General features: G+C 35.4%; 1 protein-coding gene across 1 annotated transcript in view; it reads right to left on the bottom strand.

The window, feature by feature from the left end:
• LOC121322219 (integrin alpha-4-like) overlaps positions 1-19,814 on the bottom strand; it is a 29,869-nt gene extending 10,055 nt beyond the window's left edge. Inside the window, exons 1-17 of the mRNA XM_041261849.1 lie at positions 19,430-19,814; positions 18,706-18,824; positions 16,163-16,269; positions 15,802-15,934; positions 15,175-15,242; positions 14,915-15,044; positions 14,386-14,471; positions 12,811-12,873; positions 12,577-12,714; positions 11,865-11,973; positions 11,160-11,254; positions 9,879-9,969; positions 9,153-9,198; positions 8,613-8,767; positions 4,442-4,596; positions 1,421-1,577; positions 653-722 (exon numbers count right to left, since the gene is read on the bottom strand). Coding sequence (XP_041117783.1) covers positions 653-722; positions 1,421-1,577; positions 4,442-4,596; positions 8,613-8,767; positions 9,153-9,198; positions 9,879-9,969; positions 11,160-11,254; positions 11,865-11,973; positions 12,577-12,714; positions 12,811-12,873; positions 14,386-14,471; positions 14,915-15,044; positions 15,175-15,242; positions 15,802-15,934; positions 16,163-16,269; positions 18,706-18,824; positions 19,430-19,617 — 1,910 coding nt within the window. The 5' untranslated portion in view covers positions 19,618-19,814. The remainder of the gene's footprint in view (positions 1-652; positions 723-1,420; positions 1,578-4,441; positions 4,597-8,612; positions 8,768-9,152; positions 9,199-9,878; positions 9,970-11,159; positions 11,255-11,864; positions 11,974-12,576; positions 12,715-12,810; positions 12,874-14,385; positions 14,472-14,914; positions 15,045-15,174; positions 15,243-15,801; positions 15,935-16,162; positions 16,270-18,705; positions 18,825-19,429) is intronic.
• Positions 19,815-20,409: the final 595 nt, after the last annotated feature.

Here is a 20,409-nt window from a genome sequence, read left to right as displayed (position 1 = left end):
TGTGTTTCTGTGCAACTCTCTTCAAATCTAGCAACTTAAGTATGAAAAGAAATGGCCATGATTTAAATCAGATATGAAGCCACACAGTTGTGTTGTATGGCAACTGGGATGAACTGTCACTTTGAAACAGTTTGTTGTTACACCAAGCTAAGCATCTCTCTGACAGTGGCATACTTTATGCAAACCAGTACAAACATGTATAAAATGCTGATATGTTATTACAGCTTACTCCCAGTAATGTAATTTTCTTCATCATTTGCAACCTAAACTCAACGATAAACTAAATTATATCATTTTGTAAGTTATTTTACACATAACCGTGGTTACTGATTCTCATTTCCCTTCTGTTTGTAAGCATTATATTAATCGCAACACAGTATCTAATGTGGCTTTAGGCTCACAAACAGGTTGATGCTTACGCACTTATATGCAACCATGAGCACGACTTTACATTTGCTACCTGAAAAAATGTTTGTTATATATTTGATAGACAAATGTAAAACTTAACAAAAGCCACATATCCTTTTAACACAAGACTGTATGTACTGAGCATAAAAGTGACAACAATATTAGTTTCAAATAATGAAGAACGCATTGTACAATAGTTTTAATAATGTACAGTGATAAAAGAGTGACATAAACATCAACTTACTGTGGCAAGCCAAGCTTTGCAGAAACCTGCAAATTGGTAGAGCAGTTTTCCCAAACACAGTACCGGCAAACTGTGTCTGTAAAAAAAATAAAAAAAATAAAAAGAAAGGTCCAGTTTTATATAAACAATTAAACCCCATAGACTCCTGAATAAAAAAAAAAAAAAAAATATATATATATATATATACTATAAAAATGAACTGCAATAAATAAGCTAATTATATTGTATTAAGTGTTGTGTTATGTTTGTGTTGAGCTGCTAGCGGATACTGTGACTGTCAAACACAAATACAATACAGACAAGCATGCCAGTGATATTTATTATCTGACATGACTGTACATTCAAAATTAGAGCTATCGGTAATATGGAAATGTTGACAACCATTACCTGCACCTACTGTATGCACAATGTAAGATATACATACAAAGGGACAGATGCATATGGAATAATGAAGTGGCAGTGGCTGATTACTATGGGTACATTTACACTTTAATTTCACATACCCACAGATTCTGATATTCTCAATAGCTTTGTTAAAATATGTCCAGATCAAACTTCATCATAATAAAATAAGAGCTTCTGTAGATATGTGTAAAATGTAAGTATGATACAAAGAAAGTCTGTGCCATAATAGTCTAATCCCAATATATGATATGTAACGTATGCACCAACACCCCTCCCCACCTCTGACATGTGGGATAATGAATAACAGCACCAGCTTAACTATTGTACACTTAAGACTCAAGAGAAATGAAAGTGTGTGCAGACAGACCTTGTTCCTGACATGATTCTCCTCCTCTTCTCTCTGTTGTAGGATGGGTCGAAGCGGTGGAAATAGGCTTGGGGCGTCTCTTTTCACAACATGCTCCCCAAGCTGATACGCTGCCTCAAATTTGATGGCAGTGAAAATATCACGTATTTCTTTCTATAAAAAAATTAAATTAAAAAAAAGAATAAACTGACACTGGCAACCTTAAATAAAGACATTTCAAGCTCTGAAAAAGGCCAATAGCGGTAATGTTATCTGTTATTTTTTTAAGTACTGTACCCCACACATAACATCCTCAAGACACATACATTTTTCGTTGTAATTGATTCGTTTGACTCATTTTTAGTATCATCAATTTTGGAAATCGATTGAATAAACATTTCAATGATGAGGGCCAGGTTTCTGTTTGATGTCGACAATCTCTTTTGCTACCGTGTGCATGGTATGCTCTTATTTTATTTTTAAAAAGGGAAGTGTAAGTACAATTAAAAATACATCTCTAAATACATCTGGTGCAGTAAAGGAAAGACATGAATACTGCTGTACAGCTGAGCAGGCAAATTTATTTTATATTTAAAGAAAAATAACATTAACAGCCTTGTGTGTAAACATAACATGTATTGAATCTGTAATGAACAATTCAATTACACTGAAGCTATCAAACAGCCTTTCAGGTTTGAAATATTCATATTTTAGAATCGTAGCAAAAACAGTCTGTTATGTATCAACTGTACGACGACATCACAAACAAGACGAAACATGTAGAAGAATGAAACCTCAGAGTCCACTGAACTCTGCCCCCTAAATGATCTTTCTGAACAGACACAGGAATACTAGAAAAATGTTCTATTATGTCAAAGTGCATAGGAAACACTTGATATTAAGCAGAGAACTTAAGCCAGGTTTTGTAATGTTTACAAAGAAGCCCCCACCCCCTCCCGAATACACTAAAAAGACATTCCTGCTACTCATAGTGACAGGATTGAGGTCTTGTGTTTGAAGTTGCGAATGCAGTTAAGGGAGGTGTAAAAATAAATCTGGTAGTGTTTAACAAGTTTCCAACCTTATTTCAAAAGAATTGTAAATGGCTGTGTAACAGGGCAGCGTCACGGCCCAAGCTGTTACTGGCAGGAATAAGAGACATGAAGTCAAGAAGCTGCAATGAAGCGCTGTTGGGCATGTTTAAATCGAACATATCAAACAAACAAAACACAGGAACAAATCCACAGAGCATGAGAACCAAAATTAAGATTTAAAGAAAATGAAATTGCCTTAGCTATAATTCCAAACACAGGTCCAAACTCCCTCTCCAAACAAATATATTTCTGCTCCCCTTTATACAGGAAGCCACTCCCCAATTAGCATTCAATAACAGATTTGCTTTAGTGATATTCAGAGGCAAGGTGTGCTGTAAACAGTTATGGTGACATCCCATCTCCACACAGTACAGGAATGCTTCAGCTCCCCTGTTCAAATCCCCAGTTGTCGGCATGTGAAAACTGAACAGCTTGAAGCCTTGACTACTACAATAGCATACTTGATTACATGATTCCCCTTGTGTGGGAGATAGACAGCCACTGATTGTCCTTCCACATGTCCACTGTTTTAATTCACAGATACAAGCTTGCTTTGACCAAATCACATTTATCTAATTCCTTCTAATTTTCCAACAGGCCTTTGCTGCATCTGTTGTGCATTATATTCATTACTCTAATTACCTGTTAATTATTCAAATTATATATATATATATATATATATATATATATATATATATATATATATATATATTTTTTTTTTTTCCTGTAGCCTTGTAGTGATTGCTTTTGAAGGATAATCATACTTATCTGTAACAACTTCCTTACTTGTTTTAAAACAAACAAAAATAAAAGTCTAGCTTTCTTAAATTATGGGAAGTGGCAGATGTCCCTGATTATAGTGGCCTTCAAAGGCCTTATGGGTGACAATTAATATCTGACAATTAACAGCTGCAATATTAGCACAAAATCTATTCTTCCTTTTAAGAAAATATGTTAGGTTTTTTTTGTTCTTTTTTAAATCTTATCCTGGTGCATAAACCGTAAACTGTTCATTAGCTAGGTTCTTATATGTTCACCACTTGTTAGCCCACATCTTATTAACAGATTCCTTTGGATTCATATTGCCTTTTTATATATTTTTTTAAAGATCTGAGCATGTCTTATGATTTGAGTATTTAAACTTTAAATGCTAATAGCATGTTCTTTTTCATTGCATATGTTACATATGTAGGCTTTGCAATGCACAGTTTAGTTTTTGTAATAATATTTTAAAAAGTACAGGAGTAATATAATTCAAGATATCCTTAACTGTCTCCAGTGGTTTGTTCTCTCTTTCTGTAAGATTGACGTGGACCTTTAAAAACAGGGCCCACTGCTTCTGAAATCAATACTGTATGAATGCCTGTGGGGGAACATTATCAGGGAACAAAATGTATCCTGCCTGCTACTGGTGAGTTAAGACAGAACAGCAAGTTCTATTGTTTCTCTCTTTGGGTGCTACCAGGATTGTTCTTGGTTTTTTTTTTTTGTTTTTTGGGGGTTTTTTTTTAAGATTACGTTTATGATTACAACAATAATGATTTATGATAATGAGTTCAGCTTCCAGTTTCCAGTCCAGTTCCAATGTTTAATTTGTAATCCAGAAACACTGCAAGCTATCTTTTTCATTCTAAAACAAAATGTATTCAATTTCTTCGATAAACAGTTTAACAGATATCCATGTGTACTTTATAAAGAGGAGCACTGCTGTCAAACAGTCTGTGGTGTAATTATTTTATAAATTATGTAATAATAATAATAATAATAATAATATAATAATAATAATAATAATAATAATAATAACAGTTTAACTATGGATGTCTGCTGAACTTTTAAAACAAATGTAATAATTAGCTTTACTGATTATTGTTTGTAATTTGGTATTATTAGATTATGTAATTGACTTCAAAACGAATAAAAAGGTGCAGGAAACAATGAACTTACTCTCATAAAGGCCTGGTGAGTCACACAGTTTACATGATTGTGGGACGCCTCAACCTTTCCTGATGTGTGGTTGGAGGTTCCATTTCCAATAAAATAAAACCTAGAAGGAAACCCAGCCTTTCTGTGGACATCAGCAGTCAGATTGTACAGGAGACCTGCAGATGGAAACAGATACATTGCACTGAAAAACAGGGGGGCACCAGTTGCACTGTAGGAATTTGAGACACACGTGTCATCAATTTTATGGCAAAAAAAAAAAAAAAAAAAAAAAAGCATGCCCAATTTATTGTTTTCGTTTTATCTTTATTCTGTGGTTATATTCATTTTCGCCAGTTCAACCATTTTAAAGTATTTACAGATGAGGAATGTGCTTTTATTTTCTCTTTTGGCTTTCAATATGCAGTAATCAAAATTGGAGGACTACTATAGGATGTTCCTAATGTGTCTTTTGCATAAGTTGTTGCAAAGAAGTTTCTTTAAATATCATATATAACCTTAATCCCCAAAGTAACTGATAAAACTACCATAGTACATCGTACATCTTGTATCTGCTGTGTCTTTCTTTTTTTAATTCTGCACCTACTAAATTTGTAATAAAAAAGAACAGTCAGTTCAGACCATCACTGACATATAGGGGGTGATGTAAGTATAGGTGCAGTGCAAATAATTGCGGATACAAAATGTGGCCAGGCAATTATTTTGCACTGTGCCCTATATAAGCTTAAGAGCAATTTAAATTACTCAACATGCACAATTAATGATTATTATGCAATTATGATAATGAGGGTCTCAATGAGTGCATCTGAGTTAGGAGTACAGAGAGCAGTAGTCACTGTGTGACATTTGTGTAGCAAGAAAATACAAAGCAAAAACATCTCAGAGGAAGGGCAGCAAAGTCCTCTTGGCGCACGGAAAAAAAAAGAAAAGTTTTCTAAGAAGGAGCTCTGAGTCCTTACGGCTGGGGTCACTCAGCATGAAACAGAGTTGTTTGGAAAAGCCTCAGCCGACATCAGTTATGCTGGTATTCTTAGGAAATGATATGTATTGGCCTGCCCTTTTTAGCTTGACATCCAGAAATTTGTAGCACTCTGGAAAAGGTGGATTGCACTATCCCTCCAGACATTCCAAATGTGGTCCGAAAGGAACCAGAGGCTAAGTAGTGTAGAGAATACAGCACTTTCACATGTGCAGGGATAGCAGTCCCTAGATTGACAACAGGGTCTAGCTCATCCCTCAATTCAGCTATGAGATCAAGGATGATCTACGGAGTGAGATGAAAATACTTTAGCGCTGCATCCTCTGGCATCCCAAACAAAGTGACCCTGGGATTGAAAATGCAGGGTCTTCTTCATATTGCCCTTCTCCTCTGAACGTGTTCCTGCCCCTCCTCAACAAGACTCAAGTGTTGTCACACCAGGAAGTGTAGCACAGCATCCATCCTGAAGGCAATGACAGGTCTCTGCAGGTGTGTGGTTTTATATAGCTCTTAGTCACTCGCTTCTACAATGGTTTCAGCTTGTAAGAAGAGGTGTATAGCTTTTGGAGGGTCAGCAATTGCCTAAGTGCAAGGCAAAATCCTTACATCACATTGTAATGTTTGAACCTGCTTAGTATCCAGATCCTGCCCAATTCCATGCTCTTTTCTTCATATGAATGCATTTCAATATTATTTGAATGGATTAAAGATGGCAAAGTGCTAATTTGATAGCAGGTGCAGACGCCAGATCAACAACATTATTTACATACGCCACATTTTCTGCAGTTGCTAAACACAACTTATGGGGGTTTTGCAGCCGCAAATCACTTTGCGAGTATCCTTACATCACCCATAACAACTTTCTAGTTATGTAGTAGCATGTTGGATGTATACCAACTGTTTCAATTCTTTTTAATTCTGTATTAAAAAGGTTTAATTCAATTTCCAAAGAATATCCCTCTACCACAGAGCACTGGGCAATACATATACAGTATATGTATATATATATATATATATATATATATATATATATATATATATATATATATATATATATATATATATATATATATATATATATAATATATATATTATATTAACAGTACCTAAAAAGACAAATAAGTGAAAGGCTTAGGTTTTAAGACCTTACCAATAAATCATTTTGTCTTTAAAAGCAGCTTTGAACAATCCATTTCAGGGCAGGTTTTGGTTTTTAACTGTACCCCTTTGGCCACAGCTCACCAACGTCACCACCTACTGTGCACTTCCACAACTCCACATTTGCACAAAGAGCTTATATTGTTAATCAGTTAGAGTCTCTTTTCACTTGAGGCAAGAAGTTGCTTGCCATGTGTGGTATGCCATTTACAGACATATTGCACACAAGCGTAGTATACCATAAGCAGTAAGCCATGAGTTGCTCTTGTAAACCACAACTATCTCCCAAAGCTTGATGGCCAATAGCTGCTTCTCTCTAGTTACTATGATTCCCAGTAGCAATGAACAATAAAAACCCTCTGAAACCCTATCTCAATAAGCATGTTCTGTGTAATGTTCAGTTGGAATCTACCCTTGTTTACTAAGAAAAGAAGCAGATCACTCAGCTAGGTTTTAACTGAATTCCCCCACAAGTCAGCATGTTCTCAGTAGATAACCACTGCCTGCATTCTGGTGCTAGCTACAAGTATACTGAGTTACAATAGGAAGTTGTAACAATAAATGCAAATGTAACTCGTCATCACGGTGTTAACCAAATGTGTTCTTCTTAAACGTTAGTCTTTGTGGTCTGCTTCTTCAATCATAACAGTAAAGAATATAATAAAGGGATGACACAGACGGCTGCGCAGTTTTTCTTTACAGCTTTCCCCTCTGTAGAGTAATACTCTGAAATTGTTCTTATCTGTTTATCGTACTTACTAGGTGCTCTTAATGGACTTTACTCAAATAATCGACAATTATTTTATTATTTTCTCCCAATTTGGCATATCCAATTTTTTTTTTTTTTTAGGTTCATCTCACCACTGCCACCCCTGCGCTGACTCAGGAGCGGCGAAGACGAACACATGCTGTCCTCCGAAGCGTGTGCCATCAGCCGACAGCATTTTTTCACAATGCAGACTCACCGTGCAGCCACCTCAGAGCTACAGCATTGGAGGACAACGCAGCTCTGGGCAGCTTACAGGCAAGGCCGCAGGCGCCCGGCCAGACTACAGGGGTCGCTGGTGCGTGGTGAGCTGAGGACACCCTGGCCGACCTAAGCACTCCCGCATCCCCTGGGCGACCCTCGAATTGTGCGGCGTCAGTAGAATAGCCTGGACTCAAACCGATGATCTCCAGGCTATAGGGCGCCACTCGGGAGCCCTTCAGCAAATATTTTTTCTATAAACTACTCTTAGTCGAACCCACTCTTAAATGTAATTGTTTACTGTATTCTTTATTTTGCTCTTATTTTAATTTGATCTTATTTTCTAATGATTTTACTGTACTTTAAAACTGTTCTATCTGTAATGTGATATTCTGTAAGCTAATATTCTAAAAAGCAACCTTTTGTAACAACTATAAGTCACCCTGAGGACTTATTCCCACAGACGATTCTTCTGCTTCAAATAATAATAAATAATAATAATAATAATAATAATAATAATAATAATAATAATAATAATAATAATAATACAATGACCCTGTCTCAATGCATAACATTGGCTTAATTTGCCAAAAAACCAAGGCTTTTAAACAAACAAAAATCTTCCTTCTGTCAGGCTTTATGAAAAGCATTGCTGTATTTGGTGGCTAGCAGACAGTGTTTCTCTATTTTTTACAATGTTCAGAGACACAACCCAACCCAGCCAAACACTCCAGTCATCTGCATTTATACTGGGAGAGAGCTATGCAATTGATAAATTGAATGATTGAAGACCCAGTCATTAACAGAATTCCACACATTCTCATGAGGGGATTAGGCTGTTAGAGGAAGGGAATGAGCCCTGTAACTGCCTATTTTTCCACCCTGTCACAGTCCCTTATTTAATTCCAGGATGCCTAAGGTAACAAGCACAACTAATTGGCATCCCAGGAAGAATTTAAGTTCAGACACTTCCGACGTAAAATAAAAAACAATTCTTATATCATGAAATTATTGAGGCATAAGAAAACTGATGAAAAAAAATTATATTATATGAAGTTTACGTAGCTTACCTATGTGCCCTGGAATGTCCCTTCCTTTGATCTTAAAGCACAGAGTGATATTCATACAGACAGCAGGCTGTCCATTTTCAACACACTCAGGCTTGGTGCGATTGACAGAAGGAGGAAGAATCAAGGAGGCCTCTACAATCACCACGACCCGTGTCCTTGAGTGAATTGAAAAGAGATTTACAAAGGTTCATTTAATGAAGCTTACTTATCTAGTCAACTACTGTGCATCATTGTCCTTAAAGGCATCATTCTAAAAAACGAACCAGTTTACCGCTTTGCACATTACAGGTTCTGTAATCTGCTGCAAGCAATGTCATAAAATTCATTGATAAATTGTTCTTTATCCAAAACAGATACAGTTATAGGATTTTACTGTAAAGCTCTAGGCTGTTTACATACACAGGTTTTTTGTCTATAAAGTAACCAGAATGTGTGTTTGTATGTGATGTTCAAACAGTGTCAAGTGTACAAAGGTCATTGCCAAGCCTTATACTGTATAGGATTAGTCTAATTTAACTGAATCTATTGACTCAGTCTTACCTCAGTACTACAGCAGAATCAGACATAAAAGCACCTACTGCTACATCTGTGTAGAAAAATATAAATTAATGATTACCTAGAAGAAATCACTTTTAGTCCTAAGCCCCCTTAATACGGATTCACCTTTAACATGGATTACTTTTAGCAAATCTTCCAAACTGTAACAAAAGGCATCTCTGAATTTATTTATGTGGTTTGTTGTCTCTGTGTGGTCATTTGTATTGGTCACTTAAACTGGGTAGCTCAAAACCCACTTAATATGACTCAACAGAAAATAATGTTTACAAAACAAGTAATCACAAACAGGTGAAGAATTTCATATCACAAGTCCACCTCTTTACTGGTTTCATATTATTACGGCTTTGATTTTCTTTCATAAATTGCAACCTATTTGCTGTTAAAATTCTTACTGGAAGAGGAGCAAGGGGAGGTTGAACGCCCACAGGCTGGATAGAATCCCAAACAACATGAGTGCATAATTAAGAAAAGTAAAGCGCTTTTGAAAATGAATTCATAAGCTTATAATACCACCTCCCCTGATGTGCCCCCTCCCCTCCCACTGGCAGCACTGGGATTAGAGGAACACTTCCGTAACTGCTGGTAATCTACCAATAGCGATAGACATCAATAATTCACTAGTGTGCATAAGCCATGCTCTAGGGTACTGTATGTTGTGTTTACTTTTTTCTTTAACAGTTTTAAAGGTTAGAAGAGCATTTCTGTTACCTGGGTAACCATTGCCATCCACATCGATGCCTCCAGACACGGACTGGCCAAACATCTTGAAGACATTGCCATTTAAGTTTCCAGTTATTCTCTGAAATGCAAAAGAAAATACTGCTGCTTAAATTTTAGCACTCTATACTGCCTTTTCTATATGCAACATTTTGTATTTCAAGTCCTAATCAACAATTAGTAGTCATGGTTAAAGCGCATTACAACTGGGGTATAGTTTTGTGGACAGGATATGTTTCCTAGTAAATCACTGAAAAACTGAGACATATTCTAATAAGTTTGATACCAATATTTGAGCTACCCCTAAATGTAAGTTTCTAACTTTAGTTCGGGAAGGACATACACACACACACACACACACACACACACACACACACACACACACACACACACAAATATTACGTCACCTTTCAGTCAATTGTAAAAAAATTTAATTGACAAAGTGCTGTTTCATCTTGTACCACACTCCAAAATCATCAGGTAAATATCATTCATTATCATTCTGTGTCAGTAATAATCGTAAATCTCGAAAAACTACTCACTTCTAAATCTTTTGTAGTCATTTTTGTATTACTTTAGTATAAATACATGTTAATTTGGATTCATATGTTGTTTTTTTCTGACTTTATGTGAACAAAAAGACACACATTTGCCCGAAATAGTGATATTATGAAATATCACTGTCCTGGTCACAAAAGCAAAGTTTGTGGGGAATAATAGCCATTTTTTACACTTTTGAAGCATAAGCAATTAGAAAATCACACTTACTACCCAGGAACAAAAAAATTAATAAAAATTGGTACATTGGTGTTATTTTTCCAAACTTTACATGATTATACAATTTTTTTACAAAGGTGTTATTTGCATAGTATTTCAAATGTAATAAAAAAAAATGTATTTAAACTGTATGCCTTAATCTAAATCCATATCAATTTGTTTGCAAAGCGTAAGTCTCATCTTACACTACCAACAACACAACATGCAATGTGGGCACTTATTTAAGATGTAGCCGAATGATGTGGGTCCAGTTTTACTGACTGTTCAAATCCTGTAGCAGCAACTCAGTCTGTGATCTTATTTCTAAGCACTTTAAATCTCAAGTCAACCATTCAGTGACAGAAAACCTTAAACATAATGCACTGATTGTCACAGGATGGAAGATGGTATGACACACAAAGGAAGTCCTGACCTCAGAATGTGATGCACAAAAGCCTGCAAATTCCCTTCAAGGCTTTTACTGTTCAATGCATATATGGCATCTGTAAAACTTACTTGGGAATAGGACTGAGATATCCCTTTCTTCCTGCCATTGTAGATGTAAATAGCTCCCTGTAGATCTTCTTCCTGTGGTGCTCCAATAGCAACATCTGCAAGGGATTTAGGTAAACTTAAAAAAATTAAAAAAATCACTGCCCTGATTTCAAGTAAACATGTGAAACCTTGTAAAAAATGCTTAGTTGCAAATGCCCTTTAAATTGCCATTTTAAAAAAGCACAGAATGCTTCTCATTAAGCTGCATGCATTTGTCATTCAGGTGCTGGTCAGCACTTTAGGTAAATTGAAGTTCAACAACATCAAGAACAAAAAGACTTAAAAGAACCAAGATATATATATATATTTAATCTATATATAGATATATATATATATATATATATATATATATTATAGATATAATATCTATATATATATATATAATATTAAGCAATACCATCAAGTTAGCTTCAATGGTAATGGTAAAAAAATACTTACAATACAATACCTGCAGTTTTATGTTTTCATTATACAACTACATCCAGTTATGTTTTTTGTTTTAGTAGATTGCTTAATTAATATAGCAAAATAATACAACGCTGGATTCCTTTGCTGTTTGTCTTGATTCCTCCACTGAAATGGCTAAGGTTTAATATTTAAAATAACAAATATTTTCCTTACAATTATTGCAAGAATAATGAATTAAAGTATAGGCCTACTTCTTACCCGGAAAACCATCATCATCGATGTCTCCTAGATTTGTGATAGTTTCTCCAAACCTTGCTGAATACAAGTCGCTCCCCGCTAATTCAAAATCTAGCTCCTTCATATTAGCCTTGAAAAACACAAACATAAATTTGTCAGAAATGTTGTAATTTTAAAGAATAACATTTATGATTTCCTAAAACAATATCTTTATAGGATCAAGCTGTCTCCAGCCAAATTAATAAAACAAATTCTGCTGTAAATTATACCCTATATGATCTACATTTTAAGATTTATGATGTGATCTACACACTAAAATGAATGGAAATGTTAATATAAACATGTTCTGGATAATTACACTCTTACACGACTGCCTTGAATGCCTTTTTTAAAACAAGCGTTTGATACGCAGAATGAACCTCAAATTGTGGTAGGCTGAGAACTCTGTACAAACTTGAACAGGGGTATTTTAACACTGGACACACATTACACTAAAGTATGGCTTCAGAGGGTTAGATCTTTGCCTGTTACACTGCATGGTATACTGGCTTACAGTAAACCCTTTATTACAGGAAACCTATAACTTAAACCTTCATAATCACTACACAATTATACATTTTCTGTGGTTTCCTGTTCGTTTGTTTTTTTTGTTTTTTTTTATTTAACATACAAATTTCATGCAGTGGTTGTTGTAAAAAGAACAGACAAAGCACAAAAAAAGAGTTTTACTTACATTGCCCAAGTTCATATAAATGTAAACTCTTCCTTCCTCCCTTACAGTGCTGTACATTGGCGCCCCAACCAGTAAATCGGACAGCCCATCCGAATTGAGGTCAACAGCACAGACAGAAGAACCAAAATAGGAACCAAGCTTGAAGAAGAAATACTTCTCGGTTAACATTTTTAATAAAAACAAAACAACAGACAAAAAACAAACTGGATTAAATTAAACATATATGGTTCTTACCTTCTTTCCGCTTGCTTCAAAAACTATTGACAAATACTTTGGCAAAAGTTTGAAGATATAAGCCTGAAAAAGAACACATCCTTATTTATCAGTGCATTTGAAACGGGTTTCCAGCCTGCTGTACATGGTAGCTAGCACATTAATCAACAAATATTTCCGTACACCCAGAATACTCAAATACTTGAGACACACAGTCGGGTTCACTACTAAGGCCCTTATACACCAGACGCAACACGATTTTTACTGGGGTGACAAGACAAATTTGCTGCGAAAACAAAGTGCACACCAGAAGCGATCACAGAAACGACGCGACAGCTGGAAATTTGCCAGATCTTTCAGAAAGTATGACTACTAACAAACGCAATAGAAAATGGCTTATTATTATTATAGGTCATGGGAAATTAGGTACTGCAAGTATGCTCTTTACCTCCGTTTTCATTGAAAGTGTGTGACAGGGTGCACATTCCTTGTGTGTATTTTATTATTTATGTAGGTATTCATTTGTTATTATTATTATTATTATTATTATTATTATTATTATTATTATTATTATTATTATTATTATTAGTAGTAGTAGTAGTAGTAGTAGTAGTATATAAATATATTGTGTTTATGTGCAGACGGATGATTATTTATTATTTAAGATGACGGCGAAAAGCAGTGCATTTGTGTTTTGTTTTTTTTTTATAATAATAATAATATAATAATAATAATAATAATAATAATAATAATAATAATAATAATAATACCAATTTAATACCTACATAAAAAATTTAATACACACAAGGGGTGGGCCCCTCATCAAAAAGTGAAACTGCTTGATTTCAAACCACATGACATGAAGCTGTTCTCCAATTGGTCAGTTGTGCATTTGTCACTTGACAAATTCACAAAAATAGGAGCAGTTTCTATTTTTTTTTCATCGATCACGTTGAAATTTGTGTCGCGGCAACGTCGCTTGTCGTGTCGCTTTTGGTGTGAAGGGCACTATTGAAAATCAGAGGTTTTATTGATTTTCTAGCGTCGCTTTGTCGTGTCCTCATCGCGTCGCATCTGGTGTGTAAGGGCCTTTATCCGGAATGTACACAGTATGATTCCATTTGCTGTGGAAAGTGGTATTCACAATATAAAAGCACTAACTGTATAACGTCAGACTATCCATAAATGGATCACTGCTGTTAATTGTTGCATACAGTTATAAAGGAGCAAAATTGCTTATACAGGTGTAAAGGAGAGCTAACAGCTGATAACCAAATTCACACGATATATATGAACTTAACAAGTCCCTGTCAAATGTTACTTTGTAGAGTAAAATTGTATGTAACAAATCAATGTTAAATTAATTTCAATTAGACCTGAGACATCACATCTGCTTATGACCCATTTTTTGCTCTACTTAAATCAGTAGCACAAGCCACAAAGCACTGCAGCCAAATGCTAACATCCTTGAATGAGTCTGTGCTATGTTCATCAAAGTTAACATAGAAAAATTACTGTAATCTAAGGAAGTGGAATACATTAATTTTTCAACAACTGTTACAGAAATAAATGTAACTATTAACAATGAATTCTTACTTTACCAGTCTGCCCATGCTGGGGTGCCCCTCCTACAACATCAGTGCCCTGGGAGTCAATAAAGTGTCCAGCACCAACAGAATATCCTAAAAAAGAAAATAAAAACAAGATATGTTCAAACTGTGAAAGCAAGCTACACAGCTACAAATCCACATCCTGTTATTATATATCTTGTACAAAGGATGATTTCAATTGCTTCTTTGAGACGAAAGAATAAACAAACAGTATTTCACATGCTCTAGGGATTTACTTTAGGGGAACTGAAAATGTGATTCACTAAATATATGGAAATACGTATTATTTATAGAAAGAAACAGACAGATAGGCAGGGACAAGCGTATGTACTAGGGCCCATAGCATAGAAGCTTTCCCTCATAGCTCTGCGATCAAACATGTTGGGCCCTAAAAGACCCACTCCACTCTCTAGAGAGCTCCATTGTGTGCTGAATTGTGCTGCACTGTGTGGTGTATTTTAACTTGACACATCACCCTTATTTTATAGCTTAAAAAAAAAAAAAGAGATTCTTACCTAGGTAGCTTCCATAAAGGACTTCGTTTTCATCATCAATGTACGCATGTAACGTGTTATCGGATGTGTTATACACTAAAACAGAACCTGTCCAGTAGAAAGATCCAGGGGCTCCAATAACAATCAAATCCTACAAAACAATATGCATTAAATGTTAGAAAATGCTGTATGTTTACCACTGTGGAAGGCAGTATAAAAATAGACATTAGTCTATATGAACCTTTTTCTACAAGGATGCATAGGAAATAAAAGCATTATACCTCCATTAGGAAATTAGACATCCCAGCTTGACAAGAGCCATACCTGTCACCAAATTTTCGTTGGTGATCTGCAAATAAAACAGACAAAAAATAAATGTAAGCAGGACAATTCATATATTTTTAGAAATCAATTAGTGTAAATTTAAATATACAACAAGTGGACGTCACAACACTGGTGTTTCTATGTAAATCTGTATGTTACACAGTATCAATATAGTGCTCAATAAAACTGGGACAGGGGTGTATTCATCTGTTGTATGTAACAAACTAAAACAAAAATATGTGATGTGTTTTATTTGACATATTCCCTGCCCAGAATATTGAATGTACAGACCTAAACTATACCCATGAAAATGTGGATAGTTTAGCTAGTGTAACCAATGTAATTATTTAGATTAATGCAACTATCTGGAAATTGATTACTTGATTAATTTTTCAATTGCCTGAACTGCTAGGAATGAACAGATATATCTTGCACCACTGTGGTGTCAGACTATGTTTTATTTGTGAGAAAATAAAAGTGAGAAGCCAATTGTTTTCTTCTTAATGGCATCTTTTTGTTCCATCTCTACATACCTGAGCTGTGACACTAGGTTTGCAAGTACTGCCATACATAAAGTGCCTTACCTATATAACATGGAGTCATTGGCTGACTGCCGGAGTTTAAGTCTGGTTGTATCTTGTAACAAACACCATGGGGTAGTTTGTTTTGATTATCTCCATTTGTGTAAAAAATGTTTTTCCAGCGATGTCCACATGCCTATTGGAGAAAAAAGAGTTCACTCAATATACAGCATTTTTTAAATGTGAAGAGATTAAAAGACTTTTAGTCAAAACAATTGTCACTGAATGTATTAAGTTATTTTAGTATTTCATAATTCAATGTTTAAAGGTTATGGATGTATGTATAGTCTGTACAGAAGAAAAACACTTGGTTATTTTATACACAAATTAAGCAGAATTTTCTTTTCACTTTAGATTTACATACCACAATATACCCATCTGTTTGGGGTTGTCTGGATAAACTAACACCAAGCCACTGGTTATCTCTCTCTGCTTGGCACGTCCTCCCACATTGGACTTCCTTTTCACTTCCTGAAATATAATCATGTTTGTGATATGATCTGGAAGCAACACTACAGAAAAGAAACTATTATATATATATATATATATATATATATATATATATATATATATATATATATATATATATATATATATATATATATATATATATATCTATATATATATATATAATTCAGTACCTCGAATGGTCATTTGTCTTGTGCAATACCCATGATTGAACCCGACTCTAAGAATCGTGGAATACAGTTATGCACTGGATATGAAGCAAATATTAAACTGTGTTAGGTCTACAGCACCTGGAAACCCGGAAAAGTCACATGACAATAACATAGGCAATAGAAGGTCATTGTAGGATGCATATCGGCCACATGTCAAAGTGAACAAGTAGATTCTTCCATAACCTTTAAAGTATGAAGCCCACATCTCAATTGGTTTAAGAGGTATAGCAGTTGAAATAGTGGTGACACCCAGGGTGGGTTTACAAAAACATTAAAGCTCCCCTCACAGTGATAATAAGATTCAGTCTTACACAGTAACAGTTTACTTTATTCCAAAGTGATGTTAAAAAGGCAGCAATTAGCAAGGCAGAGGAAAGGGTTATGCTCCTTAAAACTCATCCAAGCTTTGATTTTAATTTAGACCTGCCATTTGATATCAAATGATTTTGTCTGGAACGTACCAGCGGCACCTTTTGGTGTGTCAATATGTAGCATTAGAAAAGTGCACCAAACGAGACAATCACACCTCAGTCTGCTTTTGTTTAAATGTGTGTCCATTAAACAATGTGTTACTTTCACACAAAGTTGTGAATGGAGCCTTAAGATCACTGGTACCTAACTGTGATGCACAGTGTCATAAAGCAGAAAGCATTGTAAAGCCTAGAGAGGTATGGTAAAAGATATTTAAAAACACGGCAAGCCATGGCAGAAGCATGGGAAAACTTTTATAAAGGGTTGTTAGTGTATATGATTTTGTAAAACAGAAAAGAGGATCATTTTGGAAGTCATGCAGACCTTGGCACACATGCCAATCTTGCCACAAGCCAACCATTAATTCTGTTTACTCCCAGTCTGAATATTCAAATAGATTTCACTAAATTCATTGAAGTGCTGGCTTCTGGAATAATTACATAAAAAATAGGAAAACGCAGAACAACTGCAAAAACCTCTTGAAAGAACTTAATATTAAACACGTTCTGTGGTGAGTATATGATACAGTATGTCAAAGGAGAAATCTGCAGAGGAAGTTGAAGCTGCAGACAATAGAGACCACCTACAAAACCCTGAACTAGAGACTGTTAAGTCTGTCTGTCCTTCCTTTTCTCCCTCCTAGCTGGCAGAGTCACTATCTGACCTGAAGCAGTGAAAAAAATTCAGTAACATTTTCCGATATTTTGATACTTGCTGTTAAGGAATTGTAATAACATGCAATTGAAATGAATATAATAAAAGTTCTTAGCTGCTCAATAAAAGACAAGATCTCCATCCCTTACTGACAAAATAGAAGGAACATCATGAATGAGATAACTGTTTTAATTTGCTTAACTGCAACAATTTAAAGCATGCAATGCTCCATCTAAGGTTTTGGTGGTCTGACTAATAATTAGACAGTACTGTTGATGAAAGATTGGATAATTGACTCTACTGTAATTGTATATTTGATTCTATAACTAACAATTAATCACGTTTATATTTTACACAACAGCTACTGCTGACATGCAACTTAGTTAATTCACTCCCTATAAGCCTCAGCCTCAAAAACTGTAAACTTCCTCAGGACTCAGGGTTCAGTCCTGTGTGTAGGGCGTGTGTACCTGGGGTCCATTTAGCAAGAACTGACATATTTTGAACAAGGCGCAATGCAGTAAACTTCCATCTCTCTATTCATAAAGTAATATTTCATGTGTAACATGTAATACCCTCCCGACCACCAAATGTACAACAGGCTACTTGTTTTTTTGTTTAGCCTACTATAGAAACAACAAAGACTGGGAAATCCAGTCTATTGGGGTTTGCGCAAGTTAACATAAAGCAAAGAATACATTCTAGGGGCAATGCAATCATATGTTGAGTGTTCATAGAATGGCCAAAGTGAGAACATTTTGTGAATTTGGTTATCAGTCTAGATCAAAATATGTAACGGTTTTTTTTTTTTTTTTTGGGGGGGGGGGGGGGGGGGGGGTTGCACATTGGTTCTCCCTGCAGCTCTTGGTAGGTCCTAAAATGATGTTGTGAATAACTGAAGTGCAGAAAAAAAAAGTGTTTCTATAAACGGGTATTCCCAAATAACCAGGAGTTTATACCCTCTCAAGTTCCGGTTGAAATGCAAGCTTCGATAAAAGGATGGCCTATGGTACCCAATTATGTTTAAATCGATACGATTTGTTAAAATCTATAACAACACTGATGTATTTGTAATACAAAAGTTTCAAACTCTAATACCAACCTATTGACAGCTGCTCACAGTCCTCAGACGTGTTTTTGATGCTGCATTTGTAAACCGCACCGGGGTTTACGATGGAAGGGTTGAAAGTTGAATTAGCCACTGGAGCTCCCACTAAGACCCTAAAACACATAGAATGATGCTTGTGAGTCGTGACAGACTTGAGTTTTCGCAAATAAAAACCAACTGGATTCAGATGAATTCAGTGACACAGGTTGAACCACTATTATTAAGAATACATTTTCAATGCACGGTGACATTGCTGCAGAACAACGAACTTTACTAAACTGTAGAATTATTGCACCCTCGCTGCTGCAGTTACTGTATTTCATTTGATTCATAGTAACATCTGTTTTAAAGGGCAAGCTGTTTTTTTAATTTATTTTTTTATTCATATATTAAAATAGAATAGCGATACAACAATTAATTGTCTGGGTATGCTAGACATAAGCGTGACAAAAAGTTCTATATATTAACATTATCATTTTTAGGTAAAATGTTCCATATAAAAAACAAAAAAGACAAAGTATGTAATAAAACTATATATGCAGACTGTAGATTACTACAGTCAACCTGAAATTAGTTAGTATAACGTCTATGACACATTGCACAGGGCAACTTTTTTTTATATCGTGCTGTGCTGTGGGTTTGAATGGGAAAGTTGAGAATAGTGTTGTCACTCATTCATTTTACAGCAATGAGACTACTTGTTCAAGTTTAAACTTACCATTTTTGATTTCCATGGCTGTGCAATGAAACTGAATATCCAAATAAAGAACCACTGGGACCGCGAAAAGCCATAGAATGTTCCACATCCAAATTGTAGCAAACCGCACAGCCAACGAAACAACAAATGTACGCCAACCTCAAGCTATCAGTCCACCTAAAAGGTTTATTTAAAAAAATCTGTTCCATATTTTAAACTGTTACCAGATGTCCTGGAAATATTTGCTGCAAGAAAACAGAACAGGAAGTGTGTTTTCTTAAAGAAAACAAAAAAGAAAAAAAAAGTATCCAATGTGCTATTTTTACATTAAACTGCTCAAATGTTACTGCAGCTTTAAAGTTACAGTGTTTTCCTCCTGTTGCTTTTATTCTACCCTCATCAACGGGACGACTTGGGCTGCTGAAGACTGTCACGTGGTTACAGAGCTACACAAACTCCGTTAGAGGGAGGATTTGCCATCCAGGCACGCGCGCTCAGAGCACACAGCTGCAGATTGCACTATAGATGCGTAAAACCTTTTGGCAGTATACCATTCGTAATGAATGGCTGCTATTAGGTTTATTTATTTATTTATTTTTATCTGTGACTCGTTTACCCACCCGCCGACCCCTCCTGTTGCCCTCCACCCCACACATAAGCACACGTTCCATATCAATGTAGCTTATTTTGTTCATGCACGCAAGGGACCTTTTTATAATCGGTACAGTATGTGTGTTTGCCAAAGCGGATTGCATTAGTGTTGTTCCGGTTGGAATGCACACTTAGATTAACAACAAATAATAATAACACCCTGCAATTATATCAAAATTGTAATATTAGCCTAGAAATAATGCAATGCCGGAACCATGAGCCATTATAGGACCCCCGTACACGCTCCGTCTAAACAGGAGTGGGTAATACATTAACAACGCTTTATCATTGGGAGTTGGGAATTTTGAATGGCCAGTTTTGTCTTCAGTTTTTTAAGTGTAGCTTCTTTG

The sequence above is a fragment of the Polyodon spathula genome, chromosome 10 (genome assembly GCF_017654505.1).
Source record: "Polyodon spathula isolate WHYD16114869_AA chromosome 10, ASM1765450v1, whole genome shotgun sequence".
In the NCBI taxonomy this organism is placed as follows: Eukaryota; Metazoa; Chordata; class Actinopteri; order Acipenseriformes; family Polyodontidae; genus Polyodon; species Polyodon spathula.
The sequence above is the reverse complement of the archived record's forward strand: the minus strand, read 5'-3'. Positions and strand labels throughout refer to the sequence as shown.